Here is a 24,506-nt window from a genome sequence, read left to right on the forward strand (position 1 = left end):
GTCTGGGATCTAAATGAGGGATATGATGATACCACACTTGGAGTACTTAAATTTTGTTATGGTTCTCCTCAAATTACAAAAAAAAAGAAACAAAAGAGACTATCTAGGTAGATGAAGGGAGCTTGTGACCAGCCTTGTGAGACGTAATTGAAGAAACTTGAAATGTTTTGCTTAGAATAGGTTGGAGACTGGAGAGGAGAAAGATGATCTCTGGCCGGGCGCGGTGGCTCACGCTTGTAATCCCAGCACTTTGGGAGGCCGAGGCGGGCGAATCACGAGGTCAGGAGATCGAGACCACGGTGAAACCCCGTCTCTACTAAAAATACAAAAAATTAGCCGGGCGTGGTGGCGGGCGCCTGTAGTCCCAGCTACTCGGAGAGACTGAGGCAGGAGAATGGCGTGAACCCGGGAGGCGGAGCTTGCAGTGAGCCGAGATTGCGCCACTGCACTCCAGCCTGGGCGACAGAGCGAGACTCCGTCTCAAAAAAAAAAAAAAAAAAAAAAAAAAAGAAAGATGATCTCTGGACAGCTGACTCTTGTGTAAGTTCTGTGGGACAGGAAGATGTAAGCTTAGGGGTCCAGCTGTTAATACAAGAATGAAAATCCAATCATTTGTCTAAATAAACATTTCTCAGTCCTGGGTCTTGGCTGACTGACTGCTTTTCAAGAATGCCATAGCTTGGTTCGCTGTACCAGAAGGATACTTATGCCAATTAAGCTTTTTGCCAAAGTGTGTCCCATAGAACTACAGTGAAAATATGTTTGAGATGCACTGAACATCAAGTCCTCCTTCTCAAACTTAGGATACATAACGAGCATGTTAAAGACACTGACAATTCACTCCACCAAAGACTTTGCGTTGCTTTCATGAAGTCAGTGTTTAGCCAAAAGATCTTCCTTTTTCCTCCTGGTAACATCTGATAATATCCCTTAGAATAGCCGTCTGGGACACAGTTTGAGAAACACTGGACAACTTGGTGTTAAGAGTTCTAGCTCAGGGCCGGGCACAGTGGCTCACGCCTGTAATCCCAGCACTTTGGGAGACCGAGGCGGGAGGATCACGAGGTCAGGAGATCGAGACCATCCTGGCTAACACAGTGAAACCCTGTCTCTACTAAAAATACAAAAAATTAGCCGGGCAAGGTGGCGGGCGCCTGTAGTCCCAGCTACTCGGGAGGCTGAGGCAGGAGAATGGTGTGAACTCCAGGGGGCGGAGCCTGCAATGAGCTGAGATTGCGCCACTGCACTCCAGCCTGAGCGACAGCCAGACTCTGTCTCAAAAAAAAAAAAAAAAAAAAAAAAAAGAGTTCTAGCTCAGGCCAGGTGCAGTGGCTCATGCCTATAATCCCAGCACTTTGGAAGGCCAAGGCAGGCGGATCACAAAGTCAGGAGATTGAGACCATCCTGGCTAACACGGTGAAACCCTGTCTCTACTAAAAATACAAAAAATTAGCCGGGCATGGTGGTGGGCGCCTGTAGTCCCAGCTACTCGGAGAGGCTGAGGCAGGAGAATGGCATGAACCCGGGAGGCGGAGCTTGCAGTGAGCCGAGATCACGCCACTGCACTCCAGCCTGGGAGACAGAGCAAGACTCCGTCTCAAAAAAACAAACAAACAAACAAACAAACAAACAAAAATTTCTAGCTCAACCATAAGACCCATAACTTGGTGGGACAAGTAAGAGCTTTGTGTTGTTTTCTTGTTCTCCTTCTCTCCTTATTTTACCAGTAGGAAAATTAAAGGCCCTAGAACGACTGCCCCATTCGGAACTTCTTTCCAATCAAGGGTCACAGTTAATTATTAAGTAACAGCATAATGGGTTTCTGCTCATGTTGGATCATGTATTGTTACAGCTGCATAACAAACCACCTCCTGCCCCACCCCCAAAAAATCAATGGCTTGGAACAACAGGGATTTACTCAGCTCACAAGTTCTTAGGTCTGCTTGATGGTTCTGTTTATCTGGGAATTGACTGGCTAAACTTGGGTTGCAGATTGGCTAGATTGGGCTGGTCTGGAATGGATTCAGCTAGGACAGCACGTCTCTGACCCACATGTCTCTCATCCTCCAACAGAGCAGCTTGGGCTTGTTCACATGGCAGCTGGGCAGAGTTCCAAGAGAGTGAGAGAAAGGTTGTAAGGATTGGGACTGGCATGCCATTACTTCCATCACATTCTATTGGTCAAAGTCACAAGAGCAGCTTAGATTCAGAGTGGGGAAATAGACTCCATTTCTTGATGGGAGGTGCTTCAAAGTCTCATTGCAAAAAGTGTGGATACAGGGAGGCCATGAATTGGGATCAATCCATGCAATCAATCTACAGCAAATGTCAGTGAAGAAATTCCATTACATCCTTCCTCTGACTCCCGTCCTGGCCTCAGAGTTGAAACCCCAGCTATTCTTTCATCTTTCTAGCATACAAGCATTTATTATGTATGACCCACAACTGGGTGGTGGAGGGGAATTCCAAGGGTGCCTACTATGTGCACCATGCATTGTATTACACTTAGAAAAAAGGAAGTAATAGAAGAGTTCTTGCCCACAAACCAAGTGTGGATATCAGACCTGTAAAAACCAACTGCTGAGAGTCATGAGTGAGCAATATGCAAATTTTGGTGGCAGCAGAAAGGAGCATAGGATTAACTCTGTTCAAACATGTCAGAGAAGGGACACAGAGGAAGAGATCTGTGAGCTGGGATGACAGGATTTTCTGGGCAAGCCAGCTGAAGAAAGGCAATCCAGGTAGAGGGAACAGCATTTATAAAGGCATAGAGTGTGAAATAGGATATTGAGTATAGAAAACTGCAGATGTAGCCAGACATGGTGGCTCACGCCTGTAATCCCAGAACTCCTTTGGGAGGCTGAGGTGGGCAGATCACCTGAGGTTGGGAGTTCAAGACCCACCTGACCAACATGGAGAAACCCTGTCTCTACTAAAAATACAACAATTAGCCAGGTGTGGTGACACATGCCTGTAATCCCAGCTACTCAGGAGGCTGAGGCAGGAGAATCGCTTGAACCATGGAGGTGGAGGTTAAGGTGAGCCGAGATCACTCCATTGCACTCCAGCCTGGGCAACAAGAATGAAACTCCACCTCAAAAAAGAAAGAAAAAAAAAAAAGAAGAAAACGGCAGATGTGGCATAAGTGGGAGCCAGGGAGGGATGTTGGGAGATGGAGCACAGGGGTAGGGATATAGAAGACCCTGGGGAGAGGCTGGGGAGTGGGTATTAAGTGTGGTGGGGGAACGAGGGGTAATATGGCCAGATTTGCATTCTAGAAGGAGGACTTTGCCTGGGGAGTGGTGGAGAAATCAGAGTAGAAGCTGGATGAGGAGTAGGGAGAAGGGATGACTTCTGCTTGGGATATGCTGCGTTTGAGGTGTTGATGGGGCACTGAGATGATGGCAGTGGAGGTGGATCACTCCTCAGATCAAAATGCAGAAGGTGGCTCAGAACACTGAAGCTGGAAGCTTCTCAGAGTTCCGGGGGCCTGTGGGCTCTTGGAACACTAACTCAGTCCTCTCCAGGATTTTCTCATTCTCCTCTGTATCTCTCAATTGGCATTTCTCTCTCATCCCACACAGACACCCTGGAAGTCAGAGCCCAGTTCTTCCCCTACACTGGGAAGGGGGTAAATTAAAAAATTCCAAAGGGGGAAGAAAGGATCTGCTTTTCGACGGACAGTCTCAAAGAAGTGTCAAAGCCTCGGACCCCAGCCAAGTGTCCTTTCCCTCCCCACTCCCCTGACACACATCATCTCCCATGGCTTTGGACACCCGGCATCTCCTTATCTCTCCACAGATCTGTGTTTTTCTCTCGGGGCCATCTGTCGCTGACTCTGCTATAAATCTTGTTGTGTTTCCTTGCCATATGGCATAATTAATTACTTCAAGGCACAAAAGACCCCACAGCTCTGCAGGCCAGGAGCCAGCTGGCTCACTGAGGAGCAATTTGCCACAATGGGGCATGGCCGGGCTACTGTACCCTGTCAGCCGGGTCCCACAGCAGGAACCAAGTTGGCTGGAACCCCCATTCCCTGCGGCAGCATCTGCCACTAGCTCAGCAGAGGCTAGGTCCTCATGGTTACATGAGTGGCATTTATAGACATTAAAGCCACACACCGTCTATTGCTATGGAAGGGAGCGTGCATCTATTAACTCAACGGGGAACCCCCAACCTCATTTATCTTTGTCACTTAACTGCTAAGTCCAGAACAGTCTGTCTGTTCCACTTGGGCAGTGGTTTATTGGACTCCCAAATCTTTGGAAAACTACTGAGGGAGAATAAAATTAAAGAACACAGCCATTGAAAGCTGAGTCCTTGAGTGGGTCCCTCCCCCTCTGAGCAGTTGGCTTCTGCATCTGCAAACAGGAAGGATTGGATGAGCACTCAGTTCCCTTCCAGCTACAGCGTGCCAGGACTCCTTCAATCAACCAACGGATATTCAATCAACAACCATCCCTGTACTGAGTGCTGGGGAAACAGTTCTGGTGAGGCAGATGTAGCCCCCTGCTCTTATGTAGCTTGCTGCTAGAAATGAGGACCACACACGTGCATGCGCACACACACAACATACACATAAATGTACCAAATTATCACAGCTGGTGGCCAACAGGATGAGGAATTGAATAAAGCAGGGGCTGAATTAAAGAACATCAGGAGGCCAGGCATGGTGGTTCACGCCTATAATTCCAGCGCTTTGGGAGACCAAGGCAGGAGACTCCTGACTCACTTGAACACAGGAGTTTGAGACCAGCTTGGGCAACAGAGTGAGACTCTATCTCTAAAAAAATAAAATTAAACTTAAAAAATTAGCCAAGCATGGTGGTGTGCACCTGTACTCCTAGCTACTCAGGCCTGAGGATGGAAGATCGCTTGAGCCCAGCAGGTTGAGGCTGCAGTGAGCTGAGATTGCACCACTGCAGTACAACCTGGATGACAGAGCAAGACCCTGTCTCAAAAAAACTTTTTGAAAGAACACCACCTCCAGAGAGAGGACTCACAGAAGGCCTCTTTGAGGGAGTGATATTTTGTTAAACAGATTTATTGAGTTATAATTCACATGCTGTAATAGTCACCCTTTTAAAGTGCAAAATTCAGTGGTTTTTAATATTTTTGCAAGGTTGTGCAATCATCACTACAATCTAATTTTAGAACATTTCATCACCCCCCAAAAAAGGCTTGCACCTATTAGCAGTCACTCCCCATTCTCTCCTTCCCCCAAAGGCCCTGACAACCACTAATCTACTTTCTGTCTCTATGGATTTTCCTATTCTGGACATTTATTATGAATGGAATCATACCACATGTGGCCTTCTGAGCCTGACTTCTTTCACTTAGCATAATACTTTCAAGGTTTATTCATATTGCAGCATGTATCAGAACATCAGTCCTGCCAGGTATGATGGCTCACACTTACAATCCTAGGACTTTGGGAGACAGAGTTGGGAGTTTGAGCCCAAGAGTTAAAGACCAGCCTGAACAGCAGAGCAAGACCCCCTCTCCGAAAAAAAAAAAAAGTAGGAGGGTGTGGTGGTGGCACACACCTGTGGTCCCAGCTACTCGGGAGGCTGAGCTAGGATTGCTTGAGCCTGGGAGGTTGAGGCTACATGGAGGCATGGTCATGCCACTGCACTCCAGCCTGGGCAACAGAGCAAGACCCTGTGAAGAAGAAAGAAAGAAAGAAAAGAAAGAAAAGAAAGAAAAGAAAGGAAAGAAAGGAAAGAAAGAAAGAAAGAAAGAGAGAAAGGAAGAAAGAAAAAGAAAAAAGAAAAAGAAAGGAAGGAAGGAAGGAAAAGAAAGAAAAAAGAAAGAGAAAGAAAGAAAGAGAGAAAGAGAAAGAAAAAAGGATGTCAATCCTTTTTGATGGTGAAATAATACTGTGTTGCAAGGATATGGCATGTATATAGCATGTTTTGTGGAATCATCAGTCAGTTGATGGACTCTAGGTTGTTTCCACTTTGGGATTATTATGAATAATGCTGCTATGAACACTTCTGTACAGGCTTGTGTGTGGACACGTTTGTATTTCTTGAGGGGGTGACATTTAACCTGAGATCTCAAGGGTAAGAATCAGTCATGTAAAAAGCTACGCAAAATTCTTCTTGGCTGAGGGAACAGCACCGACAAAGGTCTGGAGATGGGCTGCTATACATGTCTAGGGCCCTTTAGGTGGCTCGCAGGCTTTAGAGGAATTACAAGAGCATCTTTTTCAAGCTGCACAAATCCAATTTTCTGCCGAGCTGTGTCTAGTCTCTTCCTGAGTGTGCAATCTGAGTCAATTTAGTCTAGGGGTTTATTGTCAGCTCAGAGGAAAATTTCTTGGATTGAGCAACTTGGGGTGACTTCTGCAGGCCCCCACAATTTGCAGGAAGCCTGAGGAATCGTGGGTGGGAAAATCGAATGGAGTGGTTCCAGGAGGCAGCATGCTTTGGAGGTAGAGGCATTCGAATGACTGACATGCATGCATTTCACTACCCCCAACTCCCATAAAACCCAGCCTGGTTGCCTGGCAGCAAATATCTTCTCTTGGCTTCTGTATTACCTTGGCTATCAGTGAGACTTTTTCCCTCAAAATGTCCTTGCATTTGTTTTTTAACTTGGCTTCCGTGGGATCAACCCGGCACTAGGAGCAAAGGGCTGGGCTGATGCTTGCTTAGATGTCTGTGTGAGGGTCCTGGGAAGGTGGTTCACTGAGTGCTCCTACAGTGAGGGGCTTGCAAGAGTGTGCTGAGACAGCAATAAGAGGATAGATGCACCCACCTGGCAGTGGACGAAGATAAGGCGGAGAGAAGTTAGGATCCCAGAACCTAGATCAGGATCATACAGTCAAGAAGGAAAAATTTACCTCGTAAAAGTGAATTTGGGGGCTCTTTGAAGCAATCCTTGATCCAGTCAGTACACTCCTTTCCATAGTTGATACTGTTGGCTAACTCCTTCTGCCCACCCCCACCCCCAGCCAAGGGAGGCTGGGCTACAACCAAAACTCTGAACTTAGGGCCCCACAGACCTGAGTTCAAATCCTAACTCCTCAATTCCACTATGTTACTTTGCAAGAAGTGCTAACTGTTCTAAGTCTCAATTTGCTCATCATAAAACCCCATTATACAGCCTGTATTATGTAGGAATTGCATTCAGCAACAGCAGTTCCAAATAATAACGGTATAAACAAGATATACCATGGTTATTTCCCTCACACAAAAGAAGTATAGAAGGATGACATCCAGGGCAGTATAGCGTTTCCACAAGATGCAGGCTCCTTGTGTCCTCCTGCCCTACCGTTCTTAGCATCTCACCTTATAGTGCCTGATGGCTGCTGCAGCACCAGCCATCACATCTGCATTATAGGCAGGAAAAAGGAAGGAATGGCAAAATTATTCTCACCTCTGAGTTGAGTCTTCCTCTTTTAAGGAACTTAAAAGCAATGTCCATCTAACAACTTATTTACTCCTATCCAACCCTCCTGCAAGGAAGCTAGGAAACATGCTTATATATCCAGGGATATTGCTGAACTCAGCAGTAGAGCACGGCTGTTTTATTCAGGGAGAAGTGGAGGGTAGCAGGCAACTAAACATCTTCACAGTAAGATCTTAATTTAGTCACCTCCTCGCAGAAAGTTCCTCTGCCCACCCTATCCAAAATAGCACCCCTCACTCTAAACCACCACTCTGATATGTGTTGCATAGAATGTATCACTCTCTGAAATTACTTATCTATTAGTTTCCTTATTTAGGGATTGACTTCTCCCTTGGATGTAAGCTCCATGAGAGAACAGCAACCGTATCTGTCTGTATTCATCACTGGCTCAAGTGCGACAGCTGTGCAAATCTGTGGGTGACTGCTGAATAGTCCCTATCCCAAAGGGTGACTATGAGCCTTTAGTGAGATGCTGAAGACAAAGCACTGAGCCCAGAGTCTGGTAAGAGAGGCTGGAATTGGCTAGTTGTTTCCTATGCCATTTCCCTCTTCTTCCTATCCACCTAGCCATAAGACTTGAGTTCCACCAGTGGAACAGAGGCAGGAGTGACATGGGTCACTTCCATGCCTCACCCCTGAGCCTCCTGGGACATCTTCCATGCACTTTCTTTCCTCATTGCCTAAGGATTCAGTAGAGGAACCTTGTAATATGATAAAAGCGAGTATAGAAGAAATGTGGGCTCCTCAATGACTACACGGAGCAGAAGTCTTCATCCACACCAGACTGATGTGGGCGGCAAGCCACCCAGGTGCCGAGGCAAGAGACCAAGGACACGAGCTGTTCCAGTATAATAAAATATAAAACAAGAATAGTCATACCAGATATAGATCTTAGATATGATTATATATGAATATCATTAATCATTAGTTGGTAGTAATTACTCTTTATCCTAATATTATAATAATCCCCACTCTATAATCATAACCTAGGAAAAACCAGGCCATACAGAGATAGGAGCTGAGGGGACACAGTGAGGAGTGACCAGAAGACAAGAGTGTGAACCTTCTGTTATGCCTGGACAGGGCCACCAGAGGGCTCCTTGGTCTAGCGGTGATGCCAGCGTCTGGGAAGATGCCTGTTGCCAGGCGGACTGTGGTCTAGCGGTAGCAAAAGGTGTCAAGGAACAACACCCACTACTTGGCAGACCAGGAAAGGGAGTCTCCTTTTCCCCGGGAGAGTTTAGAGAAGACTCTGCTCCTCCACCTCTTGTGGAGGGCCTGACACCAGTCAGGCCTTCCCGCAGTTATCCGGAGGCCTAACCATCTCCCTATGATGCTGTGCTTCAGTGGTCACGCTCCTAGTCTGCCTTCATGTTCCATCCTGTACACCTGGCTCTGCCTTCTAGATAGCAGTAGTAAATTAGTGAAAGTACTAATAGTCTCTGATATGTAGAAATAATGGCATAAACTGTCTTTCTCTTTGTCTTCTCTCTCTCTCTGCCTCGGCTGCCAGGCAGGGAAGGGCCCCCTGTCCAGTGGACACGTGACCTTACCTATCATTGGAGAAGACTCACATTCTTTACCCTGCCCCTTTTGCTTTGTATACAATAAATAACAGTGCAGCCAGACATTCGGGGCCACTACCGGTCTCTGCGCATTGGTGGTAGTGGTCCCCTGGGCCCAGCTGCTTATTCTTTTATCTCTTTGTCTTGTGTCTTTATTTCTACACTCTCTCGTCGCCGCACACAGGGAGAGACCCACCGACCCTGTGGGGCTGGTCCCTACAGACTGGGATGGAAACAAGAAGAAAATTTTTATCATTTGAGCCATGAGTTTTGGGGATGTTTGTTACAGAAGCATTTCATTAGCCTTTGCTGGGTTGCAAACCACCCCACAATGTGCCTTAAGACAACATTGCCTTGTGGCTCCTGATGCTTTGGGTTGCTTTTGCAGTTCCTCCCCCAATTTTGCCTGATTTCATTCACAAGGCTGCATTTGGTTAAAGGATTGGCTGAGCTAAAGAGGCCAACTGCCAGTGTCTGGCATTTGGTGCTGGCTGTCTACTGGGCCATCTCCAGTTTTCTTCATGTGGCCTCTCATCCACCCAGGTGAAACTGGGCTTCTACACAGCCTGGTGGAACCAAAGTTCCAAAACAGCAAGAGAAACTGCAGCACCCTTTAAGACCAAGCCTTGGAAAATACCCACATCACTCATGCCACATCCTGTTGGCCAAAGCAAGTCATAAATTCAAGAGGGGAAAAGCAACAAAGTACATTGCAAAAGAGTGTGGACTCAGAGAGACAGACTCTTTGTGTGGTTATTATTATCTTAGTCTACCACAAAGAGTTAATGTAACAGGGTGTGTATGACTGGTATTTCAATTTCTGCACCTCCTCCTCTGCTCTCATTCCAGGCCCCTGTGACTCTTATTTCTGCAGAGCCCTCATATGCACACATTTGGTGGCAACAGGGAAGTCAGTGGGAATTGAATCTCAGCAGGACACAACTACATTAACAGAGCTCATGAGCAAAGGGAACTGCCCTCCTAGGCTTGGCTTGGTGCCCAGAGCTCCAAGGAAAGGTCACCCACTCCTGCTGGCAGGAGGTCTGAGTCAAATAGCTGTTAAACCAAACAAACTAACACCCACCTCCACTGCTACCCACGCAGATGTGACCGATTCTTTCCTTGAGAGAGAAAAGATCTCTCTTTGTTATTTGACACTCTGACCTCTGCAGCATGGAAACTAAAAATAATACCCAAGAGTGCTGAATGTTTATCCTATTGTTCTTTGCACTCACAGCTACCTGGGCTATGCACACCAAGATGAGAGAGGGAGGAGAATTAGAGACACGAGTGTAAGGCCAAGGCTGGAGATCTAGGTTTTCAGAAACCAAAGCTTACATTTTTTTTCCTACAAATCCATCCACGCAGCCCATCCCACCCACCTTTCCACATCTCCACCTATTCACCCAACCATCCATTCATCCATACCTTCGTTCATGCATTCATCTATCATCCACCCATCCTTGTATCCACTCATGCATCTATCTGCCCATCCACCCACCCTTCTACCCACCTTTCCATCCATTCTTGCATCCATCCATCCAACCACCCATCCATTCATCCACCCACCCTTCCACTCACCTTTCCATCCATCCATCCACCAGCCCATCCACTCACAGACCCACCCATCCACCCACTCTCCCACCCATTCAACCACCCATCCACCCATCTATCCATTTTTATCTGTCCACCAACCCATCCACCCTTTCACGCACCTTTCCATCCATCCATCCACCCATCCATCTACCCACCCATCCACCCACCCATCCATCCATCCACCCACTCACCCACTCTTCCACCCACCCTTCCACCCATTCATCCATCCATCCATTCATCTATCCACCCATCCACCTACCCTTACACCCACCTTTCCACTCATCCATCCATCCATCCATCCACCCTCCGGTCCACTCACCTACTCATTCATCCACCCACACATCCACCCATCCATTCATCTATGCATCTCTTCATCCACCCATCCACTCTCCCATTCACTCACCCACCCATCTGCCCATTCATCCATCCATTCGCTATTTATTAAGTGCCTTCTATGTGCCTGGCACCATGCCAGGAATTCACTGGCGAACATGATCCATTAGAAATCTGCCCTTGTCAGCCGGGTGCAGTGGCTCACTCCTGTAATCCCAGCACTTTGGGAGGCCAAGGCGAGCCTATCACGCGGTCAGGAGATCAAGACCATCCTGGCCAACATGGTGAAACCCCGTCTCTACTAAAAAAAAAATACAAAAAATTAGCCGGGCGTGGTGGCGGGCACCTGTAGTCCCAGCTACTCGGGAGGCTGAGGCAGGAGAATGGCGTGAACCTGGGAGGCAGGTGAGCTTGCAGTGAGCCGAGCGTGCCACTGCACTCCAGCCTGGGTGACAGAGCGAGACTGTCTCAAAAAAAAAAAAAAAGAAGAAGAAATCTGCCCTTGTCGAGTTTACACTCTGGAGGGGTGTTCAGACAATAAGTAAACAAAGCAATAAATATTACAGTTGCTTTTTGGGTAGGTATATTAAGCCATTGCCCAGGGGGTGCAATTTGAGCACCTTTTCTGGATAAGGCAGTTACAGGCACATGTTATCGTCTAATTTAATTCTCATTACTACCTAATGAGGTTGTTACTATTAATATTCATGTTTCACAAAGAGGCAAGCAGACTCAGAGTAGTGAAGTAACTTGCCTAAGGTCACGCAGCTGCGATTGAAACCCAAGTGTAGCCACTGATCATGGTGGAGCATCAGGAGGAGAAATTACTGCATTCAGGGCCTTCTGCTTCTTTTGTTCTGGGCCTTGTAGCAATGTCGGGGCCATTGACACACAGGGGTCTCACCCACACAATCATGCTCCTTGCACCTGCTCTTGATCTGATGACTCAGATATTCAGGAAATGGGATAAACTTTAACCCAGCTCATCCTTGCTAGGCCCCAAGACAGCCATACCTTCTGCTGGGCTCACATCTCTGCCACTTGCTCAGGCCTTCCATCAGCAGGGCAGCCACAGAGTTTCAGAAAAGACCTTCTGGATGTAAACAGAAAAAGTACCTACAGGTAAAGGGATGGGCGGCCACCTCTGGGCTCATAAGAGCACCAAAGAGTCTGGACTCAGGTGTCCACACTGCCATAGATTTGCTGTGTGACCCTGGGCAAGTCACCACCTCCCTTTTGATCTTTGTTCCCTTTCTGTGCTGCCTGCTGGTGGGGCTTGTGCCTGCTACCGTCACTCATCCAGATGTTTCTGAGAACCTACTATGTGCCAAGTTTTGTGACAGCCCCCAAGGAGCGACTAAGCACAGAATTATAGTTCCAAGAGATAAGCCACAAGGTGCTATGAGAATGTAAAATGGGTTGGCTTGATCTGGATTAAAGGCTACAAAGGACTTGCTGGGGGAGTGACATTTCACCTGAGACTTAAAGGAGGATTAGAAGATAACTAGGTGCAAATATGGAAAAGGGATTCTTGGCCAGAGGAACCAGCATCTCCAAAGGCCCCAATATGGGAAAGAGCTTGCTGAGTCAAGGACCCGGGAAGTCACCTACGTCGCTGGCACCCAGAGTGAGGGGCATACAGTGCAGGACAAGCACAGGGAGGTCAGGGGCTGGGTTTTGCAGGGTCTTGGAGACAGCAGTGGGATTTGGGACCCTGAGCAGAGGGAGGTGGGGAGCCACTAAGCTCCAGGCAGCCCAGATATTCATGAACTAGGCTGTGTAGACCCACTTTGTGGGCTGGGGGCTGCACAGAGGGCAGTCAGGTGGGACACTGGAGCTTCAGAAACAGACTTAACCTACTTCATAATATTGCCAGGACTAGATTGTGTAAGAGAGCATGGGTTAGTGGATAGAAGGATGTGGGTCAATAGTTTTAAGTAGACCCTGGAAATTTACCCTATGGGAGGGCAGGGCTCAGAGCTTTGTGCGAGCAGCTACGTAATCTGTTTATCCCTTTGGTTTGAGCATCCTCTTGGCCAAGGGTCCTAATCTTCAGCTAGAGCTCTGTCAACTGCAAGTAGCAGAGAACCTGACCTGAGAAAAGGGAATTTATTGGCTCCTGTGTTTGAACAGCCCAAGGGCAGACCTTCAGGTATGGCTTGGTCCAGGGGCTTCACTGACATTCACCAAGACCCTGTTTCTCTACTTCTCAATATGACTTCCTTGGATTTGACAACATGTGCAGATCCCTCAACAAAAATGGCATTGACAGCTCTGCATTCCATCTTCATCCCTCCAAGAGCCTCAGAAAAGAATCCCCAGGCTCTTCTTAGGACTTTAGGCCATGCACAGACTCTGACTGATCCATACTTAGACTAGTTAGAGGCCAGAGAGACAGAATGTGCGGGCTGGCTTAGTTTAGGTCCTATGTTCCACTACTCATATCCCGGGTGGAGATGGCTTCCTTGAAAGCATAGAGAATGAATGTGAGTGAGGGGGGTTCCCATTCTAGCAATACTGGGGCATTGTTGCCACACAAAAGGGAGAGGTAATAAGCTGGATGAGAAGAGCCACATATGTCTATCATAGGGAGGGGCCCATGATCCCCCAGGGGTGAGAGCATTCTGGGGCCTACCTGGGGAGTGGAAAAGGCTGTCTCAGCATTGCTAAGCTTTGAGATAAGGGTCAGGGCTAGAAGTCGATCAGGAAGACAAAGGGAAGAGTCAAGGAGAGGTGCGGTCACTAGAAAGCAGAGACCTGGAGGAAGTGGGGGAGGTCAGGGAAGACTCACAGCATGTATCGAGTTCTGAGTGTACAGATGTGGTATGAAGAGCTTTGCATGTCACAGGAAGGGTGCCCACACTGATCCAGGATGGGACGGGGATGTTCATTTTCAGTCCCACTTTCCCATTCTAAGTATCTGGGGAGTTTCTCTCCATGACCTGCCAGTGTATAGAGGTCTCCTATGGTTTCAAACATTGGAGAGTGGAAGTCTGAGAAGATGAGTGGAAGGGCCTGGGTCTCCCTCTGTGTAGACCGTGGGCTGCCATTGGCCTTTGTTGCAGATGGATCAAAGTTCCATGAGCACAGAGAGAGAGAGAAACAGGATCCTGTTGAAAATTGAGCCCCTAGATCAAGCCATATCTGAAGGTTGTCTACCTAGTGGGCAGGCAATATAAAATTATCTCTAGGTACCCAGGTGCTTCCTTCCCGGCCGTCCAGCCCTCCACTTATGAACCTGGCACTTCCTGGGCAGTAGCCACACTCTTGGACCTCTTTTCAGTCTGAGAACTCACTTTCCCCATCCCTTCCTTCCCAGACCCTTGTACTCTTAAGGTGACCCTATGTCCTGGTTTCCCTGGACTGTTTTCATGTCTATCGTCCTTGTGTAATTCTTCATAGTGCCTCTTTCATTCTTAAGGTATCCTGCTTTGGATAATAAATAACAGTCACTTCACATGTCCCTCCATTCTGACATTCCTGCCCACTTCCTTTCTCACTGCAGACCTCACGGGCCTGAGAGCTGTTAAAACTCCAACCAAAATTATTAACAACAACAACAAAATCCATTATCTCCCTACCAATGCAAGAGAGACTTAGCCTTTGACAATACCTCTCTGAGGTTTGTTTACATCCAGGCCTGGCAAAAGGTCCTTTCTGCAAGGATGTGTGACAGGTGAAATGATTCCTTCTGAAGGAGAAAAAGAAAAAAAAGAATTCTCGCATCAAAACAGCTTCAGTCCTGAGGGTTTCCCTGCCTCCACCCCCTCCATGTTCCTGTCTCTATTCATTCTTACAATAAACCCCTTGTTTTAAGGTAGCTTGTTTGGGTCCCTTTTTCCTGCAACAAAAAGAGGTGTACCTAAAATAGGCCAGGGCCTGGGCCAATGGCCAAATTTAGATGAAAAACTGGGTCAGGCAGGAGAGGACGCAGCAGGCTGGGAACTCTGAGTATTGGGGCTAGACAGCTCCTGCTGGTGGGGCACTTCCTCTGTGCCAGCCCATTAATTTATTAACTAGTAAAATTAATCTTATTTAATTCTCTTACTGTCCTTTGAGGTAGGGACTGTTATCTACAGTTGATAGAGAATAATACTGAGGCTCAGAGAGTCAGGATTTCGGTATCCTATCCCAGTCCTCTCCATCCAAGATCTGCAGGTTGGGGCACCAGGGCGGATTTCCAGAATACAAAAGGGTAGTGGGAATCTTGGCCATCTGGCATGGAGACGCTCAGCCTAGCATGGCCCAAGCTGGAACTCTTTTGCACAAACAGGTCTGTAGCTTTCTTCATCATTTTTAAGTGAATTTGAGGAGTGTGGAACAGCCAGAGATCATTGTTTTAGCTCAAATGAATTTAAGCAAGATACGGAAAATGCAGTTAGATCCAGGTTCTCATGTGCTATTGACCCATGTGGCTGGCACTCAGTTCTCTCTCCATCTATCTTCCGTGTGTTACTCCCTCTACTAGGTATAAAGATAAAAAAAATACAAAAAATTAGTGACAGGCAGTCCCAAGCTTCATCCTTACGGCTTGTAATCCATAATGTCTGTCTGTCTGTCTGTCTGTCTGTCTGTCTATCTATCTATCTATCTATCTATCTATGGCTATCTATCTATCTATCTATCTATCTATCTATCTATCTATGGCTCTCCCTCTCTCTCAGCATCTATATAGAAATCCAACTAAGGATTTGGATTGGCTCTGCTTGGGTCACATGTTCACCTCAGGACCAATCGCTGAGCCAAAGAGGACATTGACATGGGTGCTAGGATTGGCTCAGCCTGGTCATAGGCCCTCCGCTGTGGTGAGGAGGGCAGACAACAGTGATTAACAGCCTCTGGGGAGTGAGGGAGGCATGGTTTCATCAAGGAAGGGACGCTAGTGGTCAAAATCAATACATCCACTATGCTTCAAAAGATATGTAGCAAGGATACCTAGTTTAAAAGCTTTTAATGTGTATTTCATTTTGCTTTCCTGAGTACAGATTTTTATCTCTACCACCCTAGGCATCCATTAGTCTGGGTGAGATTAGAATTTATTACAGAAAATGCAAAGAGAAAGACAGAAGTGATGTTAAGCTTTAGACATCAAAATTAGATTATGTACCAGACGATAGCCTCAAGGAAGATTCTACAGGTTCCTCATCTTTGAGCTTATGAATAACCGTGCCAAACATCTTAGAACATAGAGTTTGTCTGTGGATTGCAGGGTCTGTCTCATCTGCCTAAAACCATTGGGTATCCCTGATAAAGAGAGGACATGATGGAGGTCAGGAGATTGAGACCATCCTGGCTAACGGTGAAACCCCATCTCTACTAAAAATACAAAAAATTAGCCAGGCATGGTGGCAGTTGTCTGAAGTCCCAGCTACTCCAGAGGCTGAGGCAGGAGAACGGCGTGAACCCAGGAGGCGGAGCTTGCAGTGAGCCGAGATAGCGCCACTGCACTCCAGCCTGGGCGACAGAGCGAGACTCTGCCTCAAAAAAAAAAAAAAAAAAAAGAGAGAGGACGTGATGTAGTGGAAGTAGAAGAAATGTCTGCCTGTTTTCTGACTTCTTCAATGATATTTCTCTATAACATGCATCTGTGATTATTATTTCTGTTTAAACGTGTTTTTAAATGTGTTTAAAACAAATAGGGGAAGATAACTTGGACACTGATGTTAATTTTATGTGTCAGCATTGTGGAAAGAAGTGGGAGCAAAATGGGGAAATCCTGTTCCCATGATATTTCTCTATAACATGCATCAATGATTATTATTTTTGAGCACCCACTGTCTCCCTCAGGCATTGTGCTATGAGAGAGATCATTTGTATTTTCACCATCCCTATGAAATAAGTATTTCTATCATTCAAACTGTTGGTTGTGAGCAAGTTCTATCAACCAAAATGTGTTTAAAACACATAGGGGAAGGTAGCCAGGCGTGGTGGCTCACGCCTGTAACCCCAGCACTTTGGGAGGCCAAGGTGGGCAGATCACGAAGTCAAAAGATCGATACCATCCTGGTCAACATGGTGAAACCCCATCTCTACTTAAAAAGTACAAAAATTAGCTGGGTGTGGTGGCACTCACCTGTAGTCCCAGCTGCTTGGGAGGCTGAGGCAGGAGAATCACTTGAACCCAGGAGGCAGAGCTTGCAGTGAGCAGAGATCGTGCCACTGCATTCCAGCCTGGTGACAGAGCAAGACCCTGTCTAAAAAAAAAAAAAAATAGGGGAAGGTATTAGATCACATAACTTGGACGCTGTGACGGTTAATTTTATGTGTCAACTTGACTGAGCCCCAGGGGGCCCAGATATTTGGTCAAACATTATTCTGAGTGTGTCTGTGAGGGTGTTTTTGGTAAGATTAACACATGAATTGGTAGTGAGTAAATTATCTTCCCTGATATGGGTGGCCCTCACCCAATCTGTTAAAGGCCTGAATAGAACAAAAGGCTCATACTCCTGCAAGTTAGAGGAAAATTTTCCTGACTACTGGCATTGAGCTGGGGCATTGATCTTCTCCTGTTTTCCAAATCAAACAAAAACATGAGCTCTTCTTGAGTATCCAGCCTGCTGGTTCTTGAACTGCTGCAATCTCATAACTTTAAGCTGGGCGTGGTGGTGCACACCTGTAGTCCCAAGCTACTTGGGAGGCTGAGGCAAGAGGATCACTTGAGCCCAGGAATTTGAGGCTGCAGTGAGGTATGATCACACCACTGCACTCCAGTTTAGGTGCCAAAGTGAGATTTTAACTCTTTGAAAAAAACAACTTAAATGAATGGGAAACTGCTTCTTATAGATGAACAAAGAAAGTGTATTTTGAGGTGGAATCTACTGCTGGTGAAGATGTTGTGAACATCGTTGAGGAGTCTCACTCTGTGGCCCAGACTGGAGTGCAGTGGCACAATCTTGGCTCATTACAACCTCCACCTCCCGGATTCAAGTGATTCTCTTGCCTCAGCCACCCAAGTAGCTGGGACTACAGACGCCCATCATCACACCCAGCTAATTTTTGTATTTTTGGTAGAGATAGGGTTTCACCATATTGGTTAGACTGGTCTCAAACTCCTGACCTCAGGTGATCCACCCACCTCGGCCTCCCAAAGTGCTGGGATTACAGGCATGAGCCACCGCACCTGGCCACATTTAGAATATTTCATACACTTAATAGCTAAAGCAGCAGCAGGGTTGGAGAGGATTAACTCTAATTTTGAAAGAAGTTCTACTGTGCGTAAAGTGCTATCAAACAGTATCATATGCTTCCATGAAATCTTTAAAGAAAGAGTCCATCAATGTGGCCAACTTTATTGTTGCCATATTTTAAGAAACTGCCACAGCCACCCCAACCTTCAGCAACCACCACCCTGATGAGTCAGCAGCCATCAACATCGAGGCATGACCCTCCACGAGCAAAAAGATTACACTTTGCAGAAGGCTCAGATGATTGCTAGCAATAAAGTATTTTTAATTAAGGTATATATAGTGGTTTTTAGACATAACGGTATTGTACACTTAATACACTACAGTATAGTGTAACTTTTATGTGCACTGGGAAATCAAAAATTCCTATGACTCACTTTATTGCAATATTTACTTTATTGAGGTGGCCTGCAACCAAACCTACAATATCTCTGGGTTATGCCTGTATATATTATTTGGAGAACATTGACTAGTACAGGTACTCAGCCGGAATTCTGGATATGCTTCAGGTATGGCTGGATCCAGGATCTTTAACAATGTCATTAGGCTCCGTCATCTCTTGCCAGGTCTTAGACAAGTTATTCATACGGTACACGTGATGGGTGACACTGGCAACCCTGGCTCATGTCCTAAATGTAGCCACCTTAAGAAAGAAAGAACATCTCCCTATATTCACCTGATTGGCCTCCCTTGGGTCATGTGTCTATTCCTGGACCCATCACTCTGATCCAAGGATGTGCTACAATGGAAGGGCACCAGGACTGATAAAACCTGAGGAGTCCGGGAGGAATGCTACAAAGCAAGTCTGAGAGGACCACAAGGATGGGTCAAGTAGGCACTGTGAATATGCCCATTTTACAGTTGAGGAAACTGGCCCAGAGTGTTTAAGTGATTGGCCATGTACCAAGCCTCAGAGCTGGTAAGCATCAATGCCAGGATTCAAGCCCAGGCCTCTCCACAGGTCCTTAATTCCTTCTCCATACTACCTCTCACCCTTTAGTCCTGGCCAAAAGCCAAAATCTTCCAACACCCCAATCCCTGGTCCTCAAATGCAGGTGCCCACCCTGCACCTGGCACATAGTAGGGGTGCATTAAACATAAGTACTGCCCCTGCAGCTGGACACAGCCCTCAGTGCCTTGCTACAGGCAGCTCTGTCTAATCTGCCCCATCAGATCTTTGTTTGGATCTTTCTCCCTGCCTCAGCTCTGAGAAGGAACCCGAGTGACCAGCTAAGCCTGCCAGGCAGTTGGCATCAGTCCCCACCCAGCTGTCCCCATCCTCTGATACATTTTTATTCCTTTTGAGAACTACCCAATTTAGGCAGCTCAAAAACAGATGTTTCTTAACAACTATAGTTTCCATGGGTATTTTTGGTTCTCTAATCTTGGTAAATTGTTGGGATTTTGCTGGTTCTCTGGGGAGAAGACAAAGCTGCTTCCATCCAAGCCTTGCTTGTTATGATGGGCCTTGCTATGGCAGCAGTGAGTTGGCAGAATATTTAGACACAGCATTCGTATTTATTGCTGCAAGCAAATTTACCCCAGAACTTGACAACTCAAAACAATGAACAGTTGTTGTCTCACAGTTCCTGTGGGTCAGAAATTAAGGAGCAACTTCAGTCTGAGCAATTCTGACTCTGGGTCTCTCATCAGGTTGCAGTTAGGATGTCAGCTGCAGCTGAACTGGGGCTGGAGGAGTTGGTTCCAAGATGGGCCACTCACACAGCTGCTGGCTGGAGACCACAGGTCCTCACCACATGGGTCTCTCCATTGGGCTGCTTGAGTATCCCCACAACACGGCAGCTGGCTTCCCTAGAGTGGGTGATCCTCAAGAGAGCGAGGAGGGAGCCACAATGTCTTTTATGACCTTGCCTTGGAAGTTGCACACCATCACTTCCACCTTGTTCTATTCATTAAAGGGGAGTCAGTAAGGCTAGCCCACACCCAAGAGATGTAGAATTAGGCTCCATCTTTTGAAGGGATTATCAAAGACTGTGTGAACATATTTTAAACCAGCACAGACAATATGGTATAATGCAAAACTTGCCTCCAATTCTTTACCCTTATTTGTATTCTCACCCTTACCAAGCAACTTTGCAGTTCCTCCCATTAAAAGAACAGAGTACCATTTCCTACCTATTGACACTGGGTTTGGCCCTGAGACTTGCTGGGGTCAACAGAATGAGGCAGGAGTGACTCTGTGTGGTCCTGAGTCTAGGCCTCAAGAGACTTTGTGTATTTCTGCTCACCCCCTTGCACTCCTGCCATGAGCAGGAGGGGAATATGCCAAGGCTAGTCCACTGATCCCAGGAGAGGATGAGAGACACATGGATGAGCACACAGCTGCCCAGCTGAGCCCAGCCTGGCTCAGCCAACCCATATTAGACATGCGAGCTAAATCAACACTTACTGTCCTACAGCACTGAGATTTGGGGGATTGTTTGTTACACAGCATTACCGTCACCACACTTAACTGACAGAGGCATGTGGGCTTGAAAGTCAGCCAGTCTTGGCTTCAAGTGTCAGCTCCCCCACTCATCAGCCATGTGACCCTGGACAAAGCACTTCACTTCCCTGAGCCCCCAATGACCTCATCTGTAAAATGGGTATCATGACATCACCTCTCTGACAGAGGCTTTGTGATGATTAAGATCATGCCAGTAAAGTGCTTTGAGCAACATCCTGCCCCATTGTGATTATTGGGAATGACACATCTGGGCCTATTGTCCCAATATTGATGTGCAGCCAAGGGTAGGATTCTCTAGCTCAGACACCTGCTATAGCTCCCTAGTTTCAGGTTCTCCAGTGTGGTCTCCCAAGGCTCCCTTCCTCCTCTCATGCTCATTGACCACTCACCCTCAGTCTTTTACCAAACAGCCAGCACAGGCGGCTGATGAACATCTTGGACCCAGAGCTCCAGCCCCACACACCCGTGAGCTTCCCTCCACACCAGGCCACCTCGTTGTCCCGGCTCAGCTACTATGAGACTGTGGGACAGTCTCTAACCTCCCTGGGCAACCCATATAGGGGTGAATGGCACAGGCTATAGAGTCAGCCACATTGGGCTCTGAATTCTGCCTTCACCACTTATCAGCTGAGTGACTGGGAAGTGATTGTACCTCTCTAGACTTCTGTTTACTCATCTGCAAAATGGGGGTCATTATAATACTTAGCTTATCAGGTAGTTGTGGGGATTTGATGCTATCAGACATATAAAATCATTCTCCTATGGCATGTTTAAAGTGTAAGTACTGGTAGTTAGCTAATATTTACTATAACTAACAATAACATCTCCATCTGTGAATGAAGGGGCTGGATTTGTCTGAAGTTTCTTTGGACACTGACGTTGGAAGCATAAGCTGAAGGGTTTGTGTGTGTGCAAGGACAAGGAGAAGAGTCCCCATGGACGGAATTCCAGGTTGTCACGTCCAATACTGTTATCTGCTTTACATACTGGGATGCTTTATGTGAGGTTATCCAGGAAACAATTTCTTTGCTTAAAAAACAAGTTTGGGGCCGGGTGCGGTGGCTCATGACTGTAATCCCAGCACTTTGGGAGGCTGATAGGGGCAGATCACCTGAGGTCAGGAGTTCGAGACCAGCTTAACCAACATGGTGAAACCCCGTCTCTACTAAAAATACAAAATTAGCAGGGCGTGGTGGCGCATGCCTGTAATCCTAGCTACTTGGGAGGCTGAGACAGGAGAATCGCTTGAACCTGGGAGGCGGAGGTTGTGCTGAACCAAGATTACGCCACTGTACTCCAGCCTGGGTAATGAGAGCTAAACTCCATCTCAAAAAAAAAAAAAAAAAAAAAATTTAGAAACCATTGGATCAAGTGGTCTTTAAGGGCCTTCCTGGCTTTCCCTTTTGTGATTTCATTGCAAGGAGCCAACTAAAGGCTCAGCAGTGGGTACAAGAGGCTGCAGCACTTAAGTTCAGCCTCCAGAAACTTCAAGGGCCAAGCAAAAGTCATTCCCTGGCTCCAGGCATGGTGCAGTGCCTCTATGATCTGCCACCCCCCGCAACACCCACTCTCTGATGGCTTCTGTCCTCCAGACCTTGCCATGCTCTGTTTCCTTTTGTGTATTTAAAACCTGCTTCTTGGCTCCCAGCCACAGTCTGCTAGAAGTTAACAATGTGGAGCGGGAAGGGGACTCCTTTAAATTTGAAGATGTAAATCAAATAAACTCCCTGACCTGAAACCCCTGCAGTAGGAATCTTCAGAGGGCTGGCTGGTTCAGGGAGTGGGCTTTCCAGCTCCCTGTCTTTTTTGATCTTTCATTAAGGGCTTGTTTTGATTCTGTGGTTGCTATGATATGGGAACATTTGGTGGCTGTTCCTAAGAGGCCACGTGGATGACTGTGTCTGTTCCACCTCAGCACAAGAACACAGTGGGTGGCCAAGCTTGGAGGCTAAGTGAGGAGGGTAGGATTGGAGGTCAGGGACGGGGGCTGTGTAATGGGGTCTGCAGAAAGAGCTGGGCTGGCTCCAAGGTGTGGCAACCACAACCACTAGGACCCACCCCAGGGACACTGCCTGCAGAGTCTATTCACCTCTGACACGCTGGGTGACCTGCAGAAAGTCTCTCCACCTCTCTGAGCCACAGTATCCTTATCTGTCGAAGAAGGTGCCTGATGACATGTGCCTGAACGACCTCACAAGGGTGAGGAAAAGAAGTGGGACAAGAAAAATGAATCTTAGTCGAGCGTCTGTTACAGGCTACACATCATCTCATGTCATCCTTATGACACCACCATTTCATGGATGTAGAAGGTGAGACCAGAGCAGTGCAGTGACCTGTTCAAAGTCGCACAGCCTGGGAGACGAGGCTGGGACAGCTCCACTCACACCTTCTCCTATGCTCAATGTTTTTTCATTTTTAATTTTTTGTGGATACATAGTAGGTGTATACATTTATGGGGCATATGAGCTATTTTGATAGAATCATGCAATGCATAATAATCACATCGGGGTAAATTGGGTATCCATCCCCTCAAGTAATTATCCTTTGTGTTTCAAACAATCCAATTACATTATTTTAGTTATTTTTAAATGTACAATTAAATTATTGTTGACTATAGCCACCCTGTTGTACTACCAAATACTAGATCTTATTCATTCTATTTTTTTGTACCCATTAACCATCCCTTCTTTCTCCCCTAACCCCACTCCCCAACCTATCCTTCCTAGTTGCTGGTAACCATCCTTCTACTATCTCCATAAATTCAATTGTTTTAATTTTTAGCTCCCACAAATAAGTGAGCACATCCCCATGCTCAAGTTTTAGCCGCATAATAATTATGTTAAACACCTCATAGTACTAAGTGGTTCACAGACGCTAATAGGTTAATCTTCACAACAACTTCTAAAGGAAGTACTGCTATTATCTCCATTTTTCTGGATGAAAAAACAGCGTCCTTAAGTAACTTGCTCAGTTGCTCAGCCCGTAAATTACAGATTTGGGATCTGAACCCAGTCAGCCCAGTTGCAGAGTTCTTGCTCTCGGCACAGTCACAAGGCCCCTCAAGGAGAGGTGAAGTAACATGGCTCCGGATGCGCATGGGCTATTCATGGCAGCATGGTGTACAGCAGCAGCCACTGGAAGCAACACAAGTGTCCATCAAAACGGGACTGGGAGGCGGGTGGATCACGAGGTCAGGAGTTCAAGACCAGCCTGGCCAAGATGGTGAAACCCGTCTCTACTAAAAATACAGAAATTAGCCAGGTGTGGTGGTGGGCACCTGTAATCCCAGCTACTCAGGAGGCTGAAGCAAGAGAATCACTTGAACCCAGGGGGCGGAGGTTGCAGTGAGCTGAGATCGTGCCACTATAGCCTGGGCAACACAATGAGACTCCGTCTCAAAACAACAACAACAAAAAAGAGAGACTGGATTAATAACTTGCATTATACCTCTGCTGTGAAACTCTGCACACCAGCTAAGATGAATGATCTAAATCTACTATATGTGGCAATATACAGCTGACCCTTCAAACATGGGTTTGAACTGTGTGGGTCCACTTATTCCTGGATTTTCTTCCATCTCTGACACTCACCAGACAGCAACACCAAAGCCTCCTCTTTTCTTTCTCTTCTGCCTACTCAATATAAAGATGACCAGAAGGAAGACCTTGATGATGATCCACTTCCACTTAATGAATAGTAAATATATAGTCTCCTCCTTCTGATTTTCTTAATAACATGTTCTTTTTTCTAGCTTACTTTATTGCAAGAATACAATATAGAATACCTACAACATACAAAACATGTGTTGTTCCACTGTTTATGGTGTTGGCAAGTCTTCTGTTCAATGGAAGTTAAGTTTTGGGGGAGTCAAAAGTTACAGGTGGATTTTTGACTGCATGAAGGAGTCAGTGCCTCTCCCTCCCTCACTGTTCAAGAGTCAACTGT

General features: G+C 46.6%; 1 protein-coding gene across 6 annotated transcripts in view; it reads right to left on the reverse strand.

The window, feature by feature from the left end:
* LOC134733535 (serine/threonine-protein kinase Nek4-like) overlaps positions 1-24,506 on the reverse strand; it is a 56,439-nt gene that overhangs the window by 24,465 nt on the left and 7,468 nt on the right. For 2 of the 6 annotated variants that reach the window (XR_010117120.1, XR_010117118.1), the window contains exon 2: positions 16,984-17,104. The exons of 2 other annotated variants lie outside the window; for them this stretch is intronic. Coding sequence is in view for 1 of the 4 variants with exons in the window: in XM_063623427.1 (XP_063479497.1) it covers positions 14,524-14,601; positions 16,984-17,104 (199 nt within the window). In the remaining 3 variants the exon portion in view is untranslated. Of the gene's footprint in view, positions 1-14,523; positions 14,602-16,983; positions 17,105-24,506 lie in introns of those variants that run through there. 2 more of the 6 variants (XM_063623427.1, XM_063623428.1) reach the window with 2 other exon arrangements.

The sequence above is a fragment of the Symphalangus syndactylus genome, chromosome 18, assembly GCF_028878055.3.
Source record: "Symphalangus syndactylus isolate Jambi chromosome 18, NHGRI_mSymSyn1-v2.1_pri, whole genome shotgun sequence".
NCBI classification, from domain to species: Eukaryota; Metazoa; Chordata; class Mammalia; order Primates; family Hylobatidae; genus Symphalangus; species Symphalangus syndactylus.